Source organism: Lithobates pipiens, unplaced genomic scaffold (assembly GCF_037356315.1).
Source record: "Lithobates pipiens isolate NorthernLeopardFrog02 unplaced genomic scaffold, aLitPip1_a1.2 Scaffold_59, whole genome shotgun sequence".
Taxonomy (NCBI): Eukaryota; Metazoa; Chordata; class Amphibia; order Anura; family Ranidae; genus Lithobates; species Lithobates pipiens.
Window position 1 is genome coordinate 2,519,024 of NW_027507880.1, and position 14,663 is coordinate 2,533,686.

General features: G+C 45.5%; 2 protein-coding genes across 3 annotated transcripts in view; one reads left to right on the forward strand and one right to left on the reverse strand.

Moving 5' to 3' along the window:
• LOC143958174 (pulmonary surfactant-associated protein D-like) overlaps positions 1-14,663 on the reverse strand; it is a 605,930-nt gene that overhangs the window by 354,862 nt on the left and 236,405 nt on the right. The window lies entirely within an intron of this gene.
• Positions 1-14,663, forward strand: part of LOC143958172 (pulmonary surfactant-associated protein A-like) — a 186,743-nt gene that overhangs the window by 8,180 nt on the left and 163,900 nt on the right. The window contains exons 5-6 of one of the 2 annotated variants that reach the window (XM_077467634.1): positions 3,078-3,161; positions 5,980-7,312. In XM_077467634.1, the coding sequence (XP_077323760.1) occupies positions 3,078-3,161; positions 5,980-6,341 (446 nt within the window). In that variant the 3' untranslated portion in view covers positions 6,342-7,312. Of the gene's footprint in view, positions 1-3,077; positions 3,162-5,979; positions 7,313-14,663 lie in introns of those variants that run through there. The other variant, XM_077467635.1, reaches the window with a different exon arrangement.

A 14,663-nucleotide genomic window follows, 5' to 3' on the forward strand; every position in this document is an offset into this window, starting at 1 on the left:
ACACTGGTAAGCGCCCCCCCCCCCCCTTGACCATACTAGGCCACATGTCCTCAACATGTTGAGGACAAGGGCCTTTTCCTGACAACCCTGGCTGGTGGTTGTTGGGGTCTGCAGCGAGCGTCTATCGGAATATGGAAGCCCCCTTTAACAAGGGGGCCCCCAGATCCCGGCCCCCCACCCTATGTAAATGAGTATGGGATACATTGTACCACTACCCATTCACCTAAAAAAAGTATCAAAAATAAACACAGTACACAGGTTTTTTTTAATTTTTATATTAAAGCAAATTCAGCGTCTCTTCCTATTTCTTCTCCCCTCTCCGGCTCTTCTCCCTCCTTCGGCGATGTCTTCTCCCACTGCCGGGTTTGTTCCCTCCTCTCCAGTCCTTCTCCTCTCTGCGCTGTCTTCTCCCTCTCCTGCTGGGTCTTCTCTCTCTGCTGTCTTCGCGCTCTTTTGCCAGGTCTTCTACCTCTGTTCTTCTTCCAATATTGACTCAATGTGATCTACCGGTGTAATGCTGGGTCCGCCGTGTGCCATGACAGATTGGTGGGGGAACCCACGTCAATTTATTTTTATTTTTTGGCGAGGGGGTTTTCCTTCAAGATGCTCATCACACAAGTCGCACTGCAAGTTGGATCATCATGATCCGACTTGCAGTGTGACTTCTATTCAAATCAATGGGCTCCCATAGGGAACCATTGATTTTGAATAGAGTCGGGGAAAAGCTGCTAAAATCTAGCGTGGCTAAACATATATTGACGCCAATGCAAAAAGCTGATAAAATTTTATTTTTCACATGCTTTTTTCCTGGCGTCGGTACTAGCTTTACAGCTTGTTTTTTATATCACCCGTGTGTATGAGGCCTTCAATGTAAACTGTTAGCCCGGATCACTTTTACCTAGTTGGCTTTTTTTTAGTGCATTTACATACGTATAAGAAATGGTCCGCATAATGCCTTCCAGTAACCTGGAGTTGCCAAGCCAGTTTTCCAATCCTTGAGATTTTCATGGACAAGATCCAGATGATTTTCACCCCCACCGGTTCTACCACACAGTTCTGCTTCTCTGATGGTGCTAAACCTGGGAAGGAGAATACTTATACTTTGTCCAAGGCCTCAGTACACACGTGGTTGCAGGTGCAATGTGGCAGTTGACTGCATTCACAAAGTCCAAAGCACTAGTACTTAGGGGCAAAGGAGGTGCAACAAGGGAAGACTACTATCCACCATCCCAGACCAATCACTCCACTATTACATCACCACTCCTTCTCCAGACCTTGCTGCTTTCTTCTCTCCCCTTATAAAAGATGTGAATTAAATTAATCCCAATCCTGCAATAATTAGACTGTTTTGCCTAAAAAGGTTCTTCTACTTGATGCACATTTAGGACGTAAGCCAATGAAACATGAATCCTTATAGAATAATTTTCTTTACTGAAATGTAACATAAACAATCCAAACAGTTCGTATAAATGTACAATTCCATATACACAGTAAAAGACAGATTGTACTCAACGAGTCCTCAATCCATATTATTGACAATAATTTCCGTATAAGGAATAAAAGAAAGCAAATACTCAGGGGAAGACAGGTTTTCTGATAATCACACTTAAGTTGTAAAAAACCTGATGTAAGCTATACAGTATTATCCCATGATCAGGCCTTTAACTCCAACCTGGGGAGCCCAGAGGATAAACCCACCCTCTCAAGTTCATGCATGTTGTTCAAGACTTCGCTCCTTCCAGACTTCACTCTGGCCTAAAGCCCCATCTTTTAAAATCTATAGGGGCCTTGGAGGCTGTACCATATGGAAGAAGTGGGGCTGGCATGTAAAGTAGGTGGTCCCTTTGGCAGGTAATCCAATAAGTGGAGTTAGCCAAAGTGTGATTTACAGGTCCAGGGATGTAATATGGCAGCCACAGACCCCTGTCCCTGATTATCTCTGTGAGGGTATGTCTGTCAGGGCACAGTGTGAGCTGATTGTTAAGGAACAGGGCTGGGAAGCTGGCCACGGCATCCTTAACAACCGATGAGTCATCAGTTGTCAATGGGTTTCCCCGCTGACAGCTAAATAAAAAAACAGCCAAAATGTTAAAAAAATGCATCTGTAGCATATATAGAACAAGCTAAAGAAAAACAGACATTTCTAAAGAAAAAAAATGAACCAAATCCCATTTAAAATGACTTGCATTAACAATTGCCCACACCCGGCTATTGAAAAAAGAAAAAGAAAAAACGGGGTCCTCCCCCAGTCCCTTCGGGTCTGGTATGGATTTTAAGGGGAAACCCATGCCCCCAAAATCCATACCCTTATCTGGGCTTGCAGCCTGGCAGGTCAGGAAAGCTGGGGATGAGCGAGTGCCCCCTTCCCTCCTGAACCATACCAGGCCACATGCCCTCAACATGGGGGGGTGCTTTGTGTTGATGGGGGCAAGGGCCTCATCCCCACAACCATGATCAGTGGTTACGGGGTCTGTGGTCTTATCAGAATCTGGAGGCCCCCTATGAAGGGGGCCTCCAGATCCTGACCCCCCCCATGTCAATGAGTATCGGGTATAGTACCCCTATCAATTCACCAAAAAAGTGTATAAAATAAATAAAAATAACAGAGACGTTTTTGACAAATCCTTTATTAAAAAATAAAAAAAACAGTGTCCCTCAATGTGAATACACCATCAATCAGGCCGCCCGCCGCACCACCGACCCTAGTCAGGGTCACTAGCCTCAGCAGCCCAGCTCTCTCTGGAGACTCCTCAGCAGAAACTTTCTGGAACTTTTTCAGAACATCTCAGACATCACTTTTGGGTACAAGGACCCTTCTTCCATTTTGGTGGTTGTATGCTTCCACTGCTGATGTTAAAGCCCTAGGAACACATGCAGTCCATACGGTAAATGCTCAGATCTTGGGAACTTGTTATTATTTTATGGTGCCCACTAAAAACACTGGAAAACTGGAATTCTTAATTCTCAATGTCTCCTGAGCAAAGAAAAGTAGAAAAATATTCTAATGTTTAGTCCTGAACATAAAATTTATTTAGCATATAATACATTCAAATTGATTGTGTGAACTCTTTTCTTAGCTATCGAAAGTCTTAAATTGCAAATTTCTGGTATGGATTCACGGTTGAGAGATCTGCAAGCAAACTTTGAGAATCAGGCAAAAGGTTAGCTGGATGCTTTATACGGGGCTACTTTCAGTTGGGTAATGTATATCTTGTATTTGGGGACAATGGGTAGTTGGGTACGCAGAAGAGACCGTTGCTTTGGACACTTCAGTAGCGGGAGGAGACCTGAAAGAATTGGAGGTCCAACCTATGCTGCTGATGTCCACAGCTCATAGTCAACATCAGTAGTCTACTGAGCCAATAATGCAAATGCTCAAAATTTGGGCGGCAAGCTTAAAGTCCAACTCCAGGAAACCTAAAAGCCTTCTCTTGCAGTAGTAATCAAAAAAGCAGTTCATTGGTCTGGAGGCAGAAGACCTTAGACCACAGAAGCATAGGAGAGTTCAGGCTGCAGGGACTGCTCTAGCAGTGCAGAGGAGCCTGCAGGAGTGGAGGATCAGGTTAGTAAAAGTGCTTTACCAAGTTCTCTAGTCATAAACAAGCATTTAACCCTGCCTTGCAGATGCAGCCCTACTACAAGGGATGATTTTAGGTGTCCTGGAGTACATGTTTAGATGAACAAGAGCTACTGCTGAGTCTACAGTTTAGACATCTGGTGGCAGCTGAGCCCTCTAAATGACAATTATTAGATGGAGATCATCAATGGCTGCCACAGTTGTTCACCTACAGCAGGCATGCCCAAAGTCCGACCTGCGGGCCAATTGCGTCCCGCGTTCCAGTTTAATGCGGCCCCACTAGTGATTTGGAAATATATATATATATATATTTGGCGGACCCTAACAAATCCCACACTCAGGATACCGTATATACCGTATACCCTTATTTTGCTTCACAGTTCTTTATCTAAAATGTAGGTTTTTTCCGGAAACTTCCCTCTTAGTGAAGGTGCGTGTTATATGCCGATAAATATCCAAATAACACACCCAAGCTCATCCTTAGACTCTTCACCACACACAGCCACAAAGGCAAGATAATTTTCATTGGACAGTGTATTAGTTAATTTGCTTTTAATTTTAATGGTTCAAAGAATGTCAGGCAAAATGGTCGACCCTCACGCATGTTAAATTCATCAAATCTGTCCCTCTTTGAAAAAAGTTTGGACACCCCTGACCTGCAGGATCCCTTTAACCCAACCTTTTGAAGAGTAAGGGCCAGACAGAAGGGATTGATCCTCTTCTGTTTTTTTTAGCGGATCAGATTGGAGGTAGTGTAAATGGGCTTACATCTGCTGTTTCATAGAGCTGAATGGAGGATCTGATTGGGTTTGACCGACTGTGTGAAAGGGGCCTAATGCCTTGTACACATGGTCGGACATTCCGACCACAAAAACCGTCTGATTTTTTCAGACGGATTTTGGCCAAAACTTGTATTGCATACACACGGTTGGACAAAGTTGTTGGAAAATTCAGAACGAGGTGACGTTTGTTGCGTACAGTGGGACTACGTAGAGGCCAGTAGCCAATAGCTTTCATCTCATAATTTATTCTGAGCATGTGTGGCACTTTGTCCACCAGAATTCTCTACAAACGATCGGAAAAAGTCAGATCAGATTTTGTTGTTGGAAAATTGTAGATCCAGCTCTTAAACTTTTTCCATCTGAATTTCCGAAAAAGTCTGATAGAGCGCACACACGATCGGATTTTCCGACAACATAATCAGATCGGACCTTTTTTGTCTGAATTTCCGACTGTGTGTACAGGGCATGATGCCCTATACACATGGTCGGACATTCCGACCACAAAATCCTCCTGATTTTTTCTGCCGGATTTTGTCCGAAACTTGTGTTGCATATACACGGTCACACAAAGTTGTCGGAAAATCGTTCTGAACGAGGTGACGTCAAACACATACCTCGGGACTATAAATGGGCCAGTAGCCAATAGCTTTCGTCTCTTAGTTTATTCTGAGCACGCATGGCACTTTGTCCATCGGAATTGTCTACACACGATCAGAATTTGTACGATCGGACTTTGTTGTCGGAAAATTTTAGATCCTGCTCTCAAACTTTGTGCGTCGGAAAATCCAACAGAAAAAGTCTGATAGAGCCCACACAGGTTCGGATTTTCCAACAACATAATCCGATCTGACTTTTTCTGACTTTTTCTGTGTGTACAGGGTATAAGACTGTTTTCACACGAATGCAGCGCAGTGCACCTGTGTCTTTCCTGTGGGTTAGCTACACTTTGCCATAGACTTCTATTATATCCTGCAGGTGTGGTCCACTTTCTGAAAGTGCACCAAACAGGTAATACGAGAAGTCTATGCCTCAGTGCAGGTATGCATTGGCATATCTGTGCAGTGGTTACTAGGCTGTATTCAAACTGATCCGCAGGTGCAGTTCAGGTGCGCTGCACCTACGGATCAGTTTGAAAGCAGCCCAGTAACCACTGCACCGTTATGCCCATACATACACTAATAATATAAGACTGATAATAACTGACCTTTAATAACAATCTTCCATTCAGGTATCGCCTCCTGTTGCTGTCCCAGGCAGAATGCATTTGGTATCACTCCGCTTGTGACAGGAGCCACCGCTATGCAGGAAGCATCAGCTTACACAGCTCTGCTTGCTTTCTCTACCACCGGCTTCATTAACAACACAGATGCTCTGGGATGACGGGTCCGCAACCCATGATCTGGATTTGACAATCCGCCATCTCAGAGAAGGAGGTCGCAGGCCACATCAGAGGGCTCCGCGGGCCACATGTGGCCCCCGGGCCACTGGTTGGGCACCCCTGCTTTAACCTAATAAAAAGTGGCAGATGTTACTTTCTACTATGTGTTCCATGAAATCTCATGCTAAAAATGTTTTCTTTTTCCTTTCTTCCCACTATAACACTTTTTTCACTTGGAAAAGACATTGCAAGAATCAGAAAGAAAAACTATATTTTGAATAGTATTGCAGTCACTTACGACGAGGCCAAAGCCACCTGTGCCAGGAACGGAGGTCAGTTGGCCGTACCCCGGACCCCAGAAGAAAACCAAGCCGTTTTCTCCCTCCGCAGAACGGTTAACACGCACACATTCTTGGGTCTGAACGACTTGCAGTACGAGGGTAACTTTAGAGATCAGTCTGGACAAGCCATTACATACTTCAACTGGCGTGCAGGTGAACCCAACGACCTTAATAACAATGAGGACTGCGTGGAAATGTGGGATGATGGAGGGTGGAATGATGAGAATTGCGCAAGCAGACGTTTTTTCATTTGTGAGTTTTAAATCAGTGCAAATAATCCAATTCTTAGAATTCATGCTCCTCTTTTATCCTTCAAATTCTCCTTTTATAATTTTCAAAAACCAAACTTTTAGAATCTACATTCCTTTTTTCTCTTGCGCAACTCCATATACCAAGCATTAAAGTGGTTGTAAATCCTTACATTAACCCAGTGAAGTGACTGGCCTCAGATGATACACAGAGATGAAACAAATCTTCCTACTTAAGTTGCACCTGTTTATCTACGGTCCTATATTCTCTACAGACCTTCAAAGTGCAAAATGTACGCAGCTCATCTGAGCTTTCAGAAAGCAGGGGGGGGGGGAGATGACAACACACACACACACACTGCAGAGTTCAGTGAGGGGATCGCTGAGAGCTGATTGGGGGGAAGATACCTCCCCCCCTCACACAGCACACAGGAACAGAGCTGAGACTGTCAATCACAGGCACTTGATGTCAGAAAAACGTCAGAAGTGACTCATACACATAGCAGAGGAATAAAGCAGCAGACAGAAATGACACTTAGTGCTCTGGACTGAGATATGTACAGACTATAGAGGGATATGCTTTGTTCATACTTCATGTCTGAGGTTTACAATCACTTTAATACATTTTGGTGATTGTGTTCAGTTACTCTCCTGAAAAGCATTAAATACATGTGACTATATGAAAAATGACATCTTATTTACGATTTATCACTGTATCTCCAGTTTTGATGTTTCTTCTAAATATGTACCTCTTTCAGAAATGTTTTGCAAAGATAAATAATGCACGGTGACAGTAAGCCAAAACAACCAATCAGAAATAATCTTTTGCTAAGGCAATAAAAGACTAACCGATTACTGAACTTACTAAATAGGACCACACCTGATCTTAGTCTTGAAAAGAAAATGGTTTGGTAAATGTTTCTTCACAATTTGGTAATATTTAGTTATATATGTTAGGCTTTAACTTCCTGGGGGTTTAAAATAGGGGGGACACAAGAAAAGGAGGTGCAAGACTCATGGGGATACTCATACTCATGGGGATACCCTAAAGGTTTGGGCTGCTCCTCGACTCCCATCTATGCTGTTCTCTATCTGCTTGTAACTTAAGGAATGTACCATCACCATTGGGGTGACTGACATAATCTAATGTAAATCAACTATGAATCAAATGTGTTCCAATAAAGAGTAAAATGTCTGTCGTTGTGTGGACTCTTCTTTCTCCTAAGCTTAAGTTGGAAACTTCTTCTGAAAACAGACCTTGTGCTGGGTGGGGCTGCCATCGGGGGATTTGCTGTAAGGCCTAAGAAAGGTAAACAATGGGCTTAGTTTTGTACTGCCGGAGACCCGGGCACATTATTCAGCTCAGACCAGGGGCAATATAGAGTTACATGAATGGTCATCAATTACTATCACATCATCTGGGCATACACAGAGTGCTAGAGGCTGGCATTGTTGTATTGTTGTATATATTAGTGGATGAGCTTTTTTTTATTATAGACACACCATCACTATCTGACCAGTTCTCTGCCCCCAACCCCCCTCCAGCTTGTATCACCCCCAGACCACTTTATACATCCAGCTGACGGACATCACTCAGAGCTGCTTCTTACCCCCCAGCTGAGGGACATCATTTCATAGTCACTCCACAGACACAGCACAAAATCCCTCCCCATTCTGCCCCCTTCATACCTTCCGCACTACTCTCCTGTACATACCACCCCATCATACCCTCCGCACTCCTCTCCTGTACATACTAACCCATCATACCCTCCGCACTCCTCTCCTGTACATACCGCCCCATCATACCCTCTGCACTCCTCTCTTGTACATACTACCCCCACCATAACCTCTGTACGCCTCTCTTGTATATACCGCCCCATCATACCCTCCGCACTCCGCTACTGTACATACTACCCCATCATACAATCCACACTCCTCTCCTGTACATACTATCCCCATCATACCCTCCACACTCCTCTCCTGTACATTCTACCCCCATCATACCCTCCACACTCCTCTGCTGTACATACTACCCCCATCATACCCTCCACTCTCCTCTCCTGTACATACTACCCTCATCATACCCTTCGCACTCATCTCCTGCACATACTGCCCCATAATACCCTACGCACTCCTCTCCTGTATATACTGCCCCATCATACCCGCTGCACTCCTCTCCTGTACATACTACCCCCATCATACCCTCCACACTCCTCTTCTGTACATACTACACCCATCATACCCTCAGCACTCCTCTCCTGTACATACTGCTGCATCATACCCTCCACACTCCTCTTCTGTACATGCCGCCCCCATAATACCCTTCAATCTCCTCTCCTGTACATACTGCCCCCATTGGTTCTTGTAGCCCTGGCATGGCCCAGAAAATCCCGGTATGCAGAAATCGTAAAGATGGCAGTGGGGGACCCATGGACCCTTCCACCACGTCTAGACATGCTTTTGCAGGGACCAGTGTTTCATCCCTACCTTACAATCTCAATTTAAAGGTTTGGCTATTGAAACCCACATTCTAAAAGATTGGGGGCTTTCAAGCTCAGTGGTGACTACCCTGATCAATGCTAGGAAGCCAGCCTCTAGAGTAATTTATTATAGAATCTGGAGGACATATGCTTCTTGATGCGAATACAAAGGTTGGCATCCTCAGATGTATGTCATAAGTAGGGAAGAGCTCGATGTTCGGGTCGAACATAAGTTAGACTCGAACATTGGGTGTTCGCCGTTCGGCGAAAAATGAACATCATGGGGTGTTTGCAGCAAATTCGAGCACCGCAGAACGCCCCATAATGCACTGCGAGATCGCAGTGCATTGCTATATGATGATTGGCCAAAGCATGCACCATGACCTGCATGCTTTGTCCAATCCCAGCTCCCTCTGCTAAGATAGCCATAATTGGCCAAAGGTAGGGTGCTTTTGGCCAATCATGGCTCACACTATATAAGGCTGCCTGCACAGCGGCCCTGTGTAGTGTTGTTGGTGTGGATGGAGAAATAGTGTGATTTAGATTGAGCAGGCAGGTTATTCAGCTGTAGTGTATTTCATATATATATATATATATATATATATATATATATATATATTCTACATCCAGTGTAGCCTATATCTGACATCTGACTGCAGTGCATTCCTGGTGTACATTTTCTAATATACTTCAGGTGGTGTGTATATATATATATATATATATATACACACCACCTGAAGTATATTAGAAAAAGTACACCAAGAATGCACTCCAGTCAGATATAGGCTACACTGGATGTAGAATATATATATATATATATATATATATATATATATATTGTAAGGGATCTTCCCGGGGTAGGGTGTGTTTGGACACAGTTCACAGCAGACTTGGACTTTATAAAGCAGACCTTGGCGTTTATTCGTGGTACAAACAGTCCAACAAACAAAATATACAGCAACACCGTGCTTCTTGTGTATAACAGGAACAAAATAATAACAAAAACAAACAACCTAGCCCGGCTGGGCGCTTACTAACAGGTTCTTCTCACCTATCTGACACTTATAAACACAGCGTCTTTCGCCTGGATATCGCAGGGTGGATTTTAGCTCCAGCAGTGGCTGTGCTTGCAGCTTCCTCAAACACACAGACTGTTCGTTTCCCTGGCTGAGAGCAAACACCTGCAGGCCCGCAGAGCCTTTACCTTCCCAGGCTAATTAGGATCAAAGCTCACCTGATCCAAAACCCAGAACTGGAACGAGGGATGGGGGGTGTGGAATGACAGGTCCCTCTACCAAACCTACCTGCCATTCCATATAAACCCAGGCCCGGCAAGATTAAATAACAACTCAGCAGCATATTGCTGCTGAGAAACTGATCCATCCTGGACTTACCATCTCACACTGTGTAGCAACCTAGGTGAGATGTACACCCCCTCAACCACTTCTCCAGTGACATGTCTACATATCCCCCCCCCTCTTTTTCAGACCGGAGGGCTGAGCCTTTTGTCCCCACAGACAACTCACCCTCGACAATGCGTCAGCATTTGCCTGTAATTTCCCTGGCCTGTGTTCCACAGTGAAATTAAAGTTTTGTAAGGACAGAAACCATCTAGTCACTCTTGCATTTCTCTCCTTGTTTAACTTCATCCATGTTAGGGGGGCATGGTCTGTCACCAACTTGAATTTCCTGCCTAGCAAGTAATACTTTAAAGATTCTAGGGCCCACTTCACTGCCAAACATTCTCGCTCCACAATGGCATAATTTTTCTCGGCCGGGGTTAGTTTTCTACTCAAGTATGTCACCGGATGCTCCTCACCATTCACTACTTGTGAGAGTACTGCACCTAAGCCTGTGTTAGAGGCATCTGTCTGGACCAGAAATTCTCGCCTGAAATTGGGGGTAACTAACACAGGTGGTTGGCACAAGGCAGACTTAAGGCTTTGGAAAGCCTTCTCGGCCTCTGGGGTCCACGTGACCATTGCTGTCTTTCCGCCCTTTGTCAAGTCAGTTAGTGGAGCAGCAACTGAGGCAAAGTTCGGCACAAATCTACGGTAATAACCGGTAATACCCAGGAAAGCTCTAACCTGTTTCCTTGTCAGGGGTCTAGGCCAATTCTGTATTGCCTCAATTTTATTTAGCTGTGGCTTAATCAATCCTCTCCCAACAATGTAGCCCAGATATTTGGCCTCTTCTAGGGCTAGAGCACACTTCTCGGCATTTATGGTCAACCCTGCATCACTTATGGTATCCAACACGGCCTGTACCTTACAGAGGTGACTTTCCCAATCAGGGCTAAAAATGACCACATCATCGAGGTAGGCGGCTGAGTAATCCCGATGTGGTCGCAGAATCAAGTCCATCAACCTCTGGAAAGTTGCAGGCGCTCCATGTAACCCGAATGGCATCACTACATACTGGAATAGCCCATCAGGGGTGGAGAATGCTGTTTTCTTTTTAGCCTCGTCAGAAAGTGGAATCTGCCAGTAGCCCTTTGTGAGATCGAGGGTGGTTATGTACCTGGCGTTACCTAACTTCTCAATCAACTCATCTACCCTGGGCATAGGATAAGCATCGAACTTGGAGATCTCATTCAACTTTCTGAAATCGTTACAGAACCTCCAAGTTCCATTGGGCTTTGGGATTAGCACAATCGGGCTGGACCATTCACTCTGTGACACCTCAATTACCCCCAGATCAAGCATACGTTTTACCTCGTCAGATACGGCTTTCCTACGTGCCTCCGGTATCCTATAGGGCTTTAGGTTTACTCTGCTTCTAGGCTCAGTTTCAATGTGATGATGGATGAGGTGGGTACGCCCTGGGAGGTCAGAGAACTTGTTTTTGTTTTTCTGTAAAAATTCCAGAGCCTCCTGTTTCTGTGACACTGATAGAGCATCACCTACTTTGACTGGAGGGATTGGTGGTGACAAATTATTAACAGTATTTGTCGCCACCAAGGATTCCCTGTCTTTCCAGGGCTTGATCAAGTTTATGTGATAAACTTGGAAAGGCTTCCTTCTACCTGGTTGGTGCACCTTGTAGTTCACCTCACTGATCTTTTCAACAATTTCATAAGGACCTTGCCACTTCGCTAAGAATTTACTCTCAACAGTGGGGACTAGTATAAGGACCCTATCGCCTGGGTTGAATGTCCTGATTCTTGCGGACCGGTTGTAAATTCTACTTTGGGCCTCTTGACCTCTCTGGAGGTGTTCCCTTACCAGGGGCATTACAGTGGCTATACGGTCCTGCATTTGTGCTACATGCTCAATAACACTCTTGTATGGGGTGGACTCACTCTCCCATGTCTCTTTTGCAATGTCCAGTAGACCCCTAGGGTGACGACCATAGACCAACTCGAATGGTGAGAACCCTGTGGATGCTTGGGGCACCTCCCTAATAGCAAACATGAGGTAGGGTAATAAATGATCCCAGTCACGACCATCTTTTCCCACCACTTTCTTCAACATATGTTTCAAAGTTTTATTAAATCTCTCCACCAATCCGTCCGTCTGGGGGTGGTATACAGAGGTACGGATGTGTGAGACTTTAAACAGTTTGCATAATTCCTTCATCAGTTTTGACATAAATGGCGTACCTTGGTCAGTTAGGATTTCTTTGGGGATCCCAGTCCTAGAGAACATATAAAACAACTCACGTGCAATTGTTTTAGATGCAGTGTTTCTTAAGGGTACAGCCTCAGGATAGCGGGTCGCATAATCTATGACTACCAAAATATACTGGTGTCCTCTAGCTGACTTTACCACGGGACCCACTAAATCCATGGCAATACGCTCAAAAGGCACCTCTATAATAGGGAGCGAAACCAAAGGACTGCGAAAATGTGACACTGGGGCACTAACCTGACATGTGGGGCACGACTCGCAGTATTTTTTAATGTCATCATATATCGCCGGCCAAAAAAACCTCTGGAGAACCCTCTCTCGCGTTTTGTCAGTCCCCAAGTGTCCCCCAAGAACATGGTTATGTGCCATGTCAAGCACCTGACGCCGGTACGGCTTAGGTACCAGAAGCTGTTCCACAATCTCATCCTTAACCTTATTGACTCTATAGAAAAGATCATTAGTCACCGAAAAATGTGGAAATCTTTTTTCAGCATCTGGTTCCTGAGGTACCCCATTCATAACAGCAACCTGCTCTCTCGCATTTTTGAGAGTGGGGTCCTGTAATTGTGCAGCGCCAAAATTATCCCTAGACACCTCTAAGTCTAGTATATTTTGCTCAGTGGGAGGAGCCTCCTCCTCCCCAGCCAGGACCTGCAAAGGAGAACAATCATTTTCATCCTGCACACTTCTATCATTCACAGGGGACAAAGCAACCCCCTTAGAGGTATCCCCACTCCTTTTGGGGATTTTTCTTTTTTCCCAGAGAGCCCAGAATAATGGAAAATCGCGCCCCAATATTACACTATGCATGAGGTTTTTTACCACACCCACTTCATATTGTACGGTGCCTTGTTCAGTCCCGACTTTAGCCAGCACTATAGGGTACACTTTTGTATCACCATGTATGCACACAACACTCATATGCTTTTTAGACTCTAAGTCCCCAGCCACCAGGCTAGCATGCACCAAGGTTACGAGGCTTCCCGAGTCCATTAACGCCTCAACGGGAAGGTCATTGATGGTAATATTGCAGATTTGCGGTTCAGTCTCTAGTCCAGGAACTGCAGCACAAGATGGTTCCGCAAACAGCGACTGACGCCGGCTAGCGTCACACTCCATGGGTTCAGTGGTAAGAGGGCAATGGGCCGACACGTGTCCCGCCTCATGGCATCTCCAACACTGGATAGGGCCTGGTCTCTTTGGCAAGGAGTCCTTTTCAGAGCCCCTTAGCCACCCGGGACCATCACCAGTCTTTTGTCCCTGAGACACCACTTGAGCCCTTTTCCCTCCATCAGCACCCCTCCACACTCCCCCAATAGATGGAAGTCTCTTACCAGCTGACGGCACAGATCTGGCACTCCGGGGAGGTGAAGATGCTGCAGGAACATCACGGAGGTAGTCCTCAGTCGCCTGGAACCTCTCCACAAGGTTGACAAGTTCGTTTGCATTCTTAGGATCACCTTGTCCCACCCAGCGTTGCAGGTCAGTAGGAAGCGCTCGGAGGTAGCGATCCATCACGACCTTCTCTAGGATTTGTGCAGGAGTAGAAGTGTCTGGCTCCAACCACTTTCTTGCCAAATGGATTAGGTCATACATCTGGGACCTCGCTGATTTGTCCAGACTGTAGCTCCAGTTGCGTACCCTCCGGGCACGGACTGCAGTAGTAACTCCTAGTCGGGCAAGTATCTCCTCTTTTAGCCGAGTATAGTCCTTAACCTCTTGCTCACTGAGGTCATAGTAGGCCTTTTGGGGTTCACCTGTTAAATAGGGCGCAATTACCTCTGCCCACTCAGCGGCTGGTAACTTCTCTCGCTCAGCCACGCGCTCAAATACTGTTAGAAAGGCCTCAACATCGTCCTCAGCAGTCATCTTTTGCAGCGCTTTCTGCACAGTCCTTCTCCCAAAAAAAATCTCTGGAGCGGCTCCCATCACTGTGGGTGGATTAGCAACCACAGGCGCCTCTCGATTTGCTATCAGGTGCTCGAGAAGTTGTTGTTGTGCAGCCATGGACTGTTCATGTCGTCTATTGGCCTCTGTCTGAGCCTGCTGTTGTTGCAAACTCACTTGCATAAACTGCTTCAGCATCTCCTCCATGTTGCTGGACTGTTCTTGGAGTGTAGTTGCAGCTTTCACCCAGGACATCAGCAGCTGTAGCCAAGTCTGTCCACACCGTTGCCCCTAGCAACCGTGTTGCCCGCTACCTCCACCAATTGTAAGAGATCTTCCCG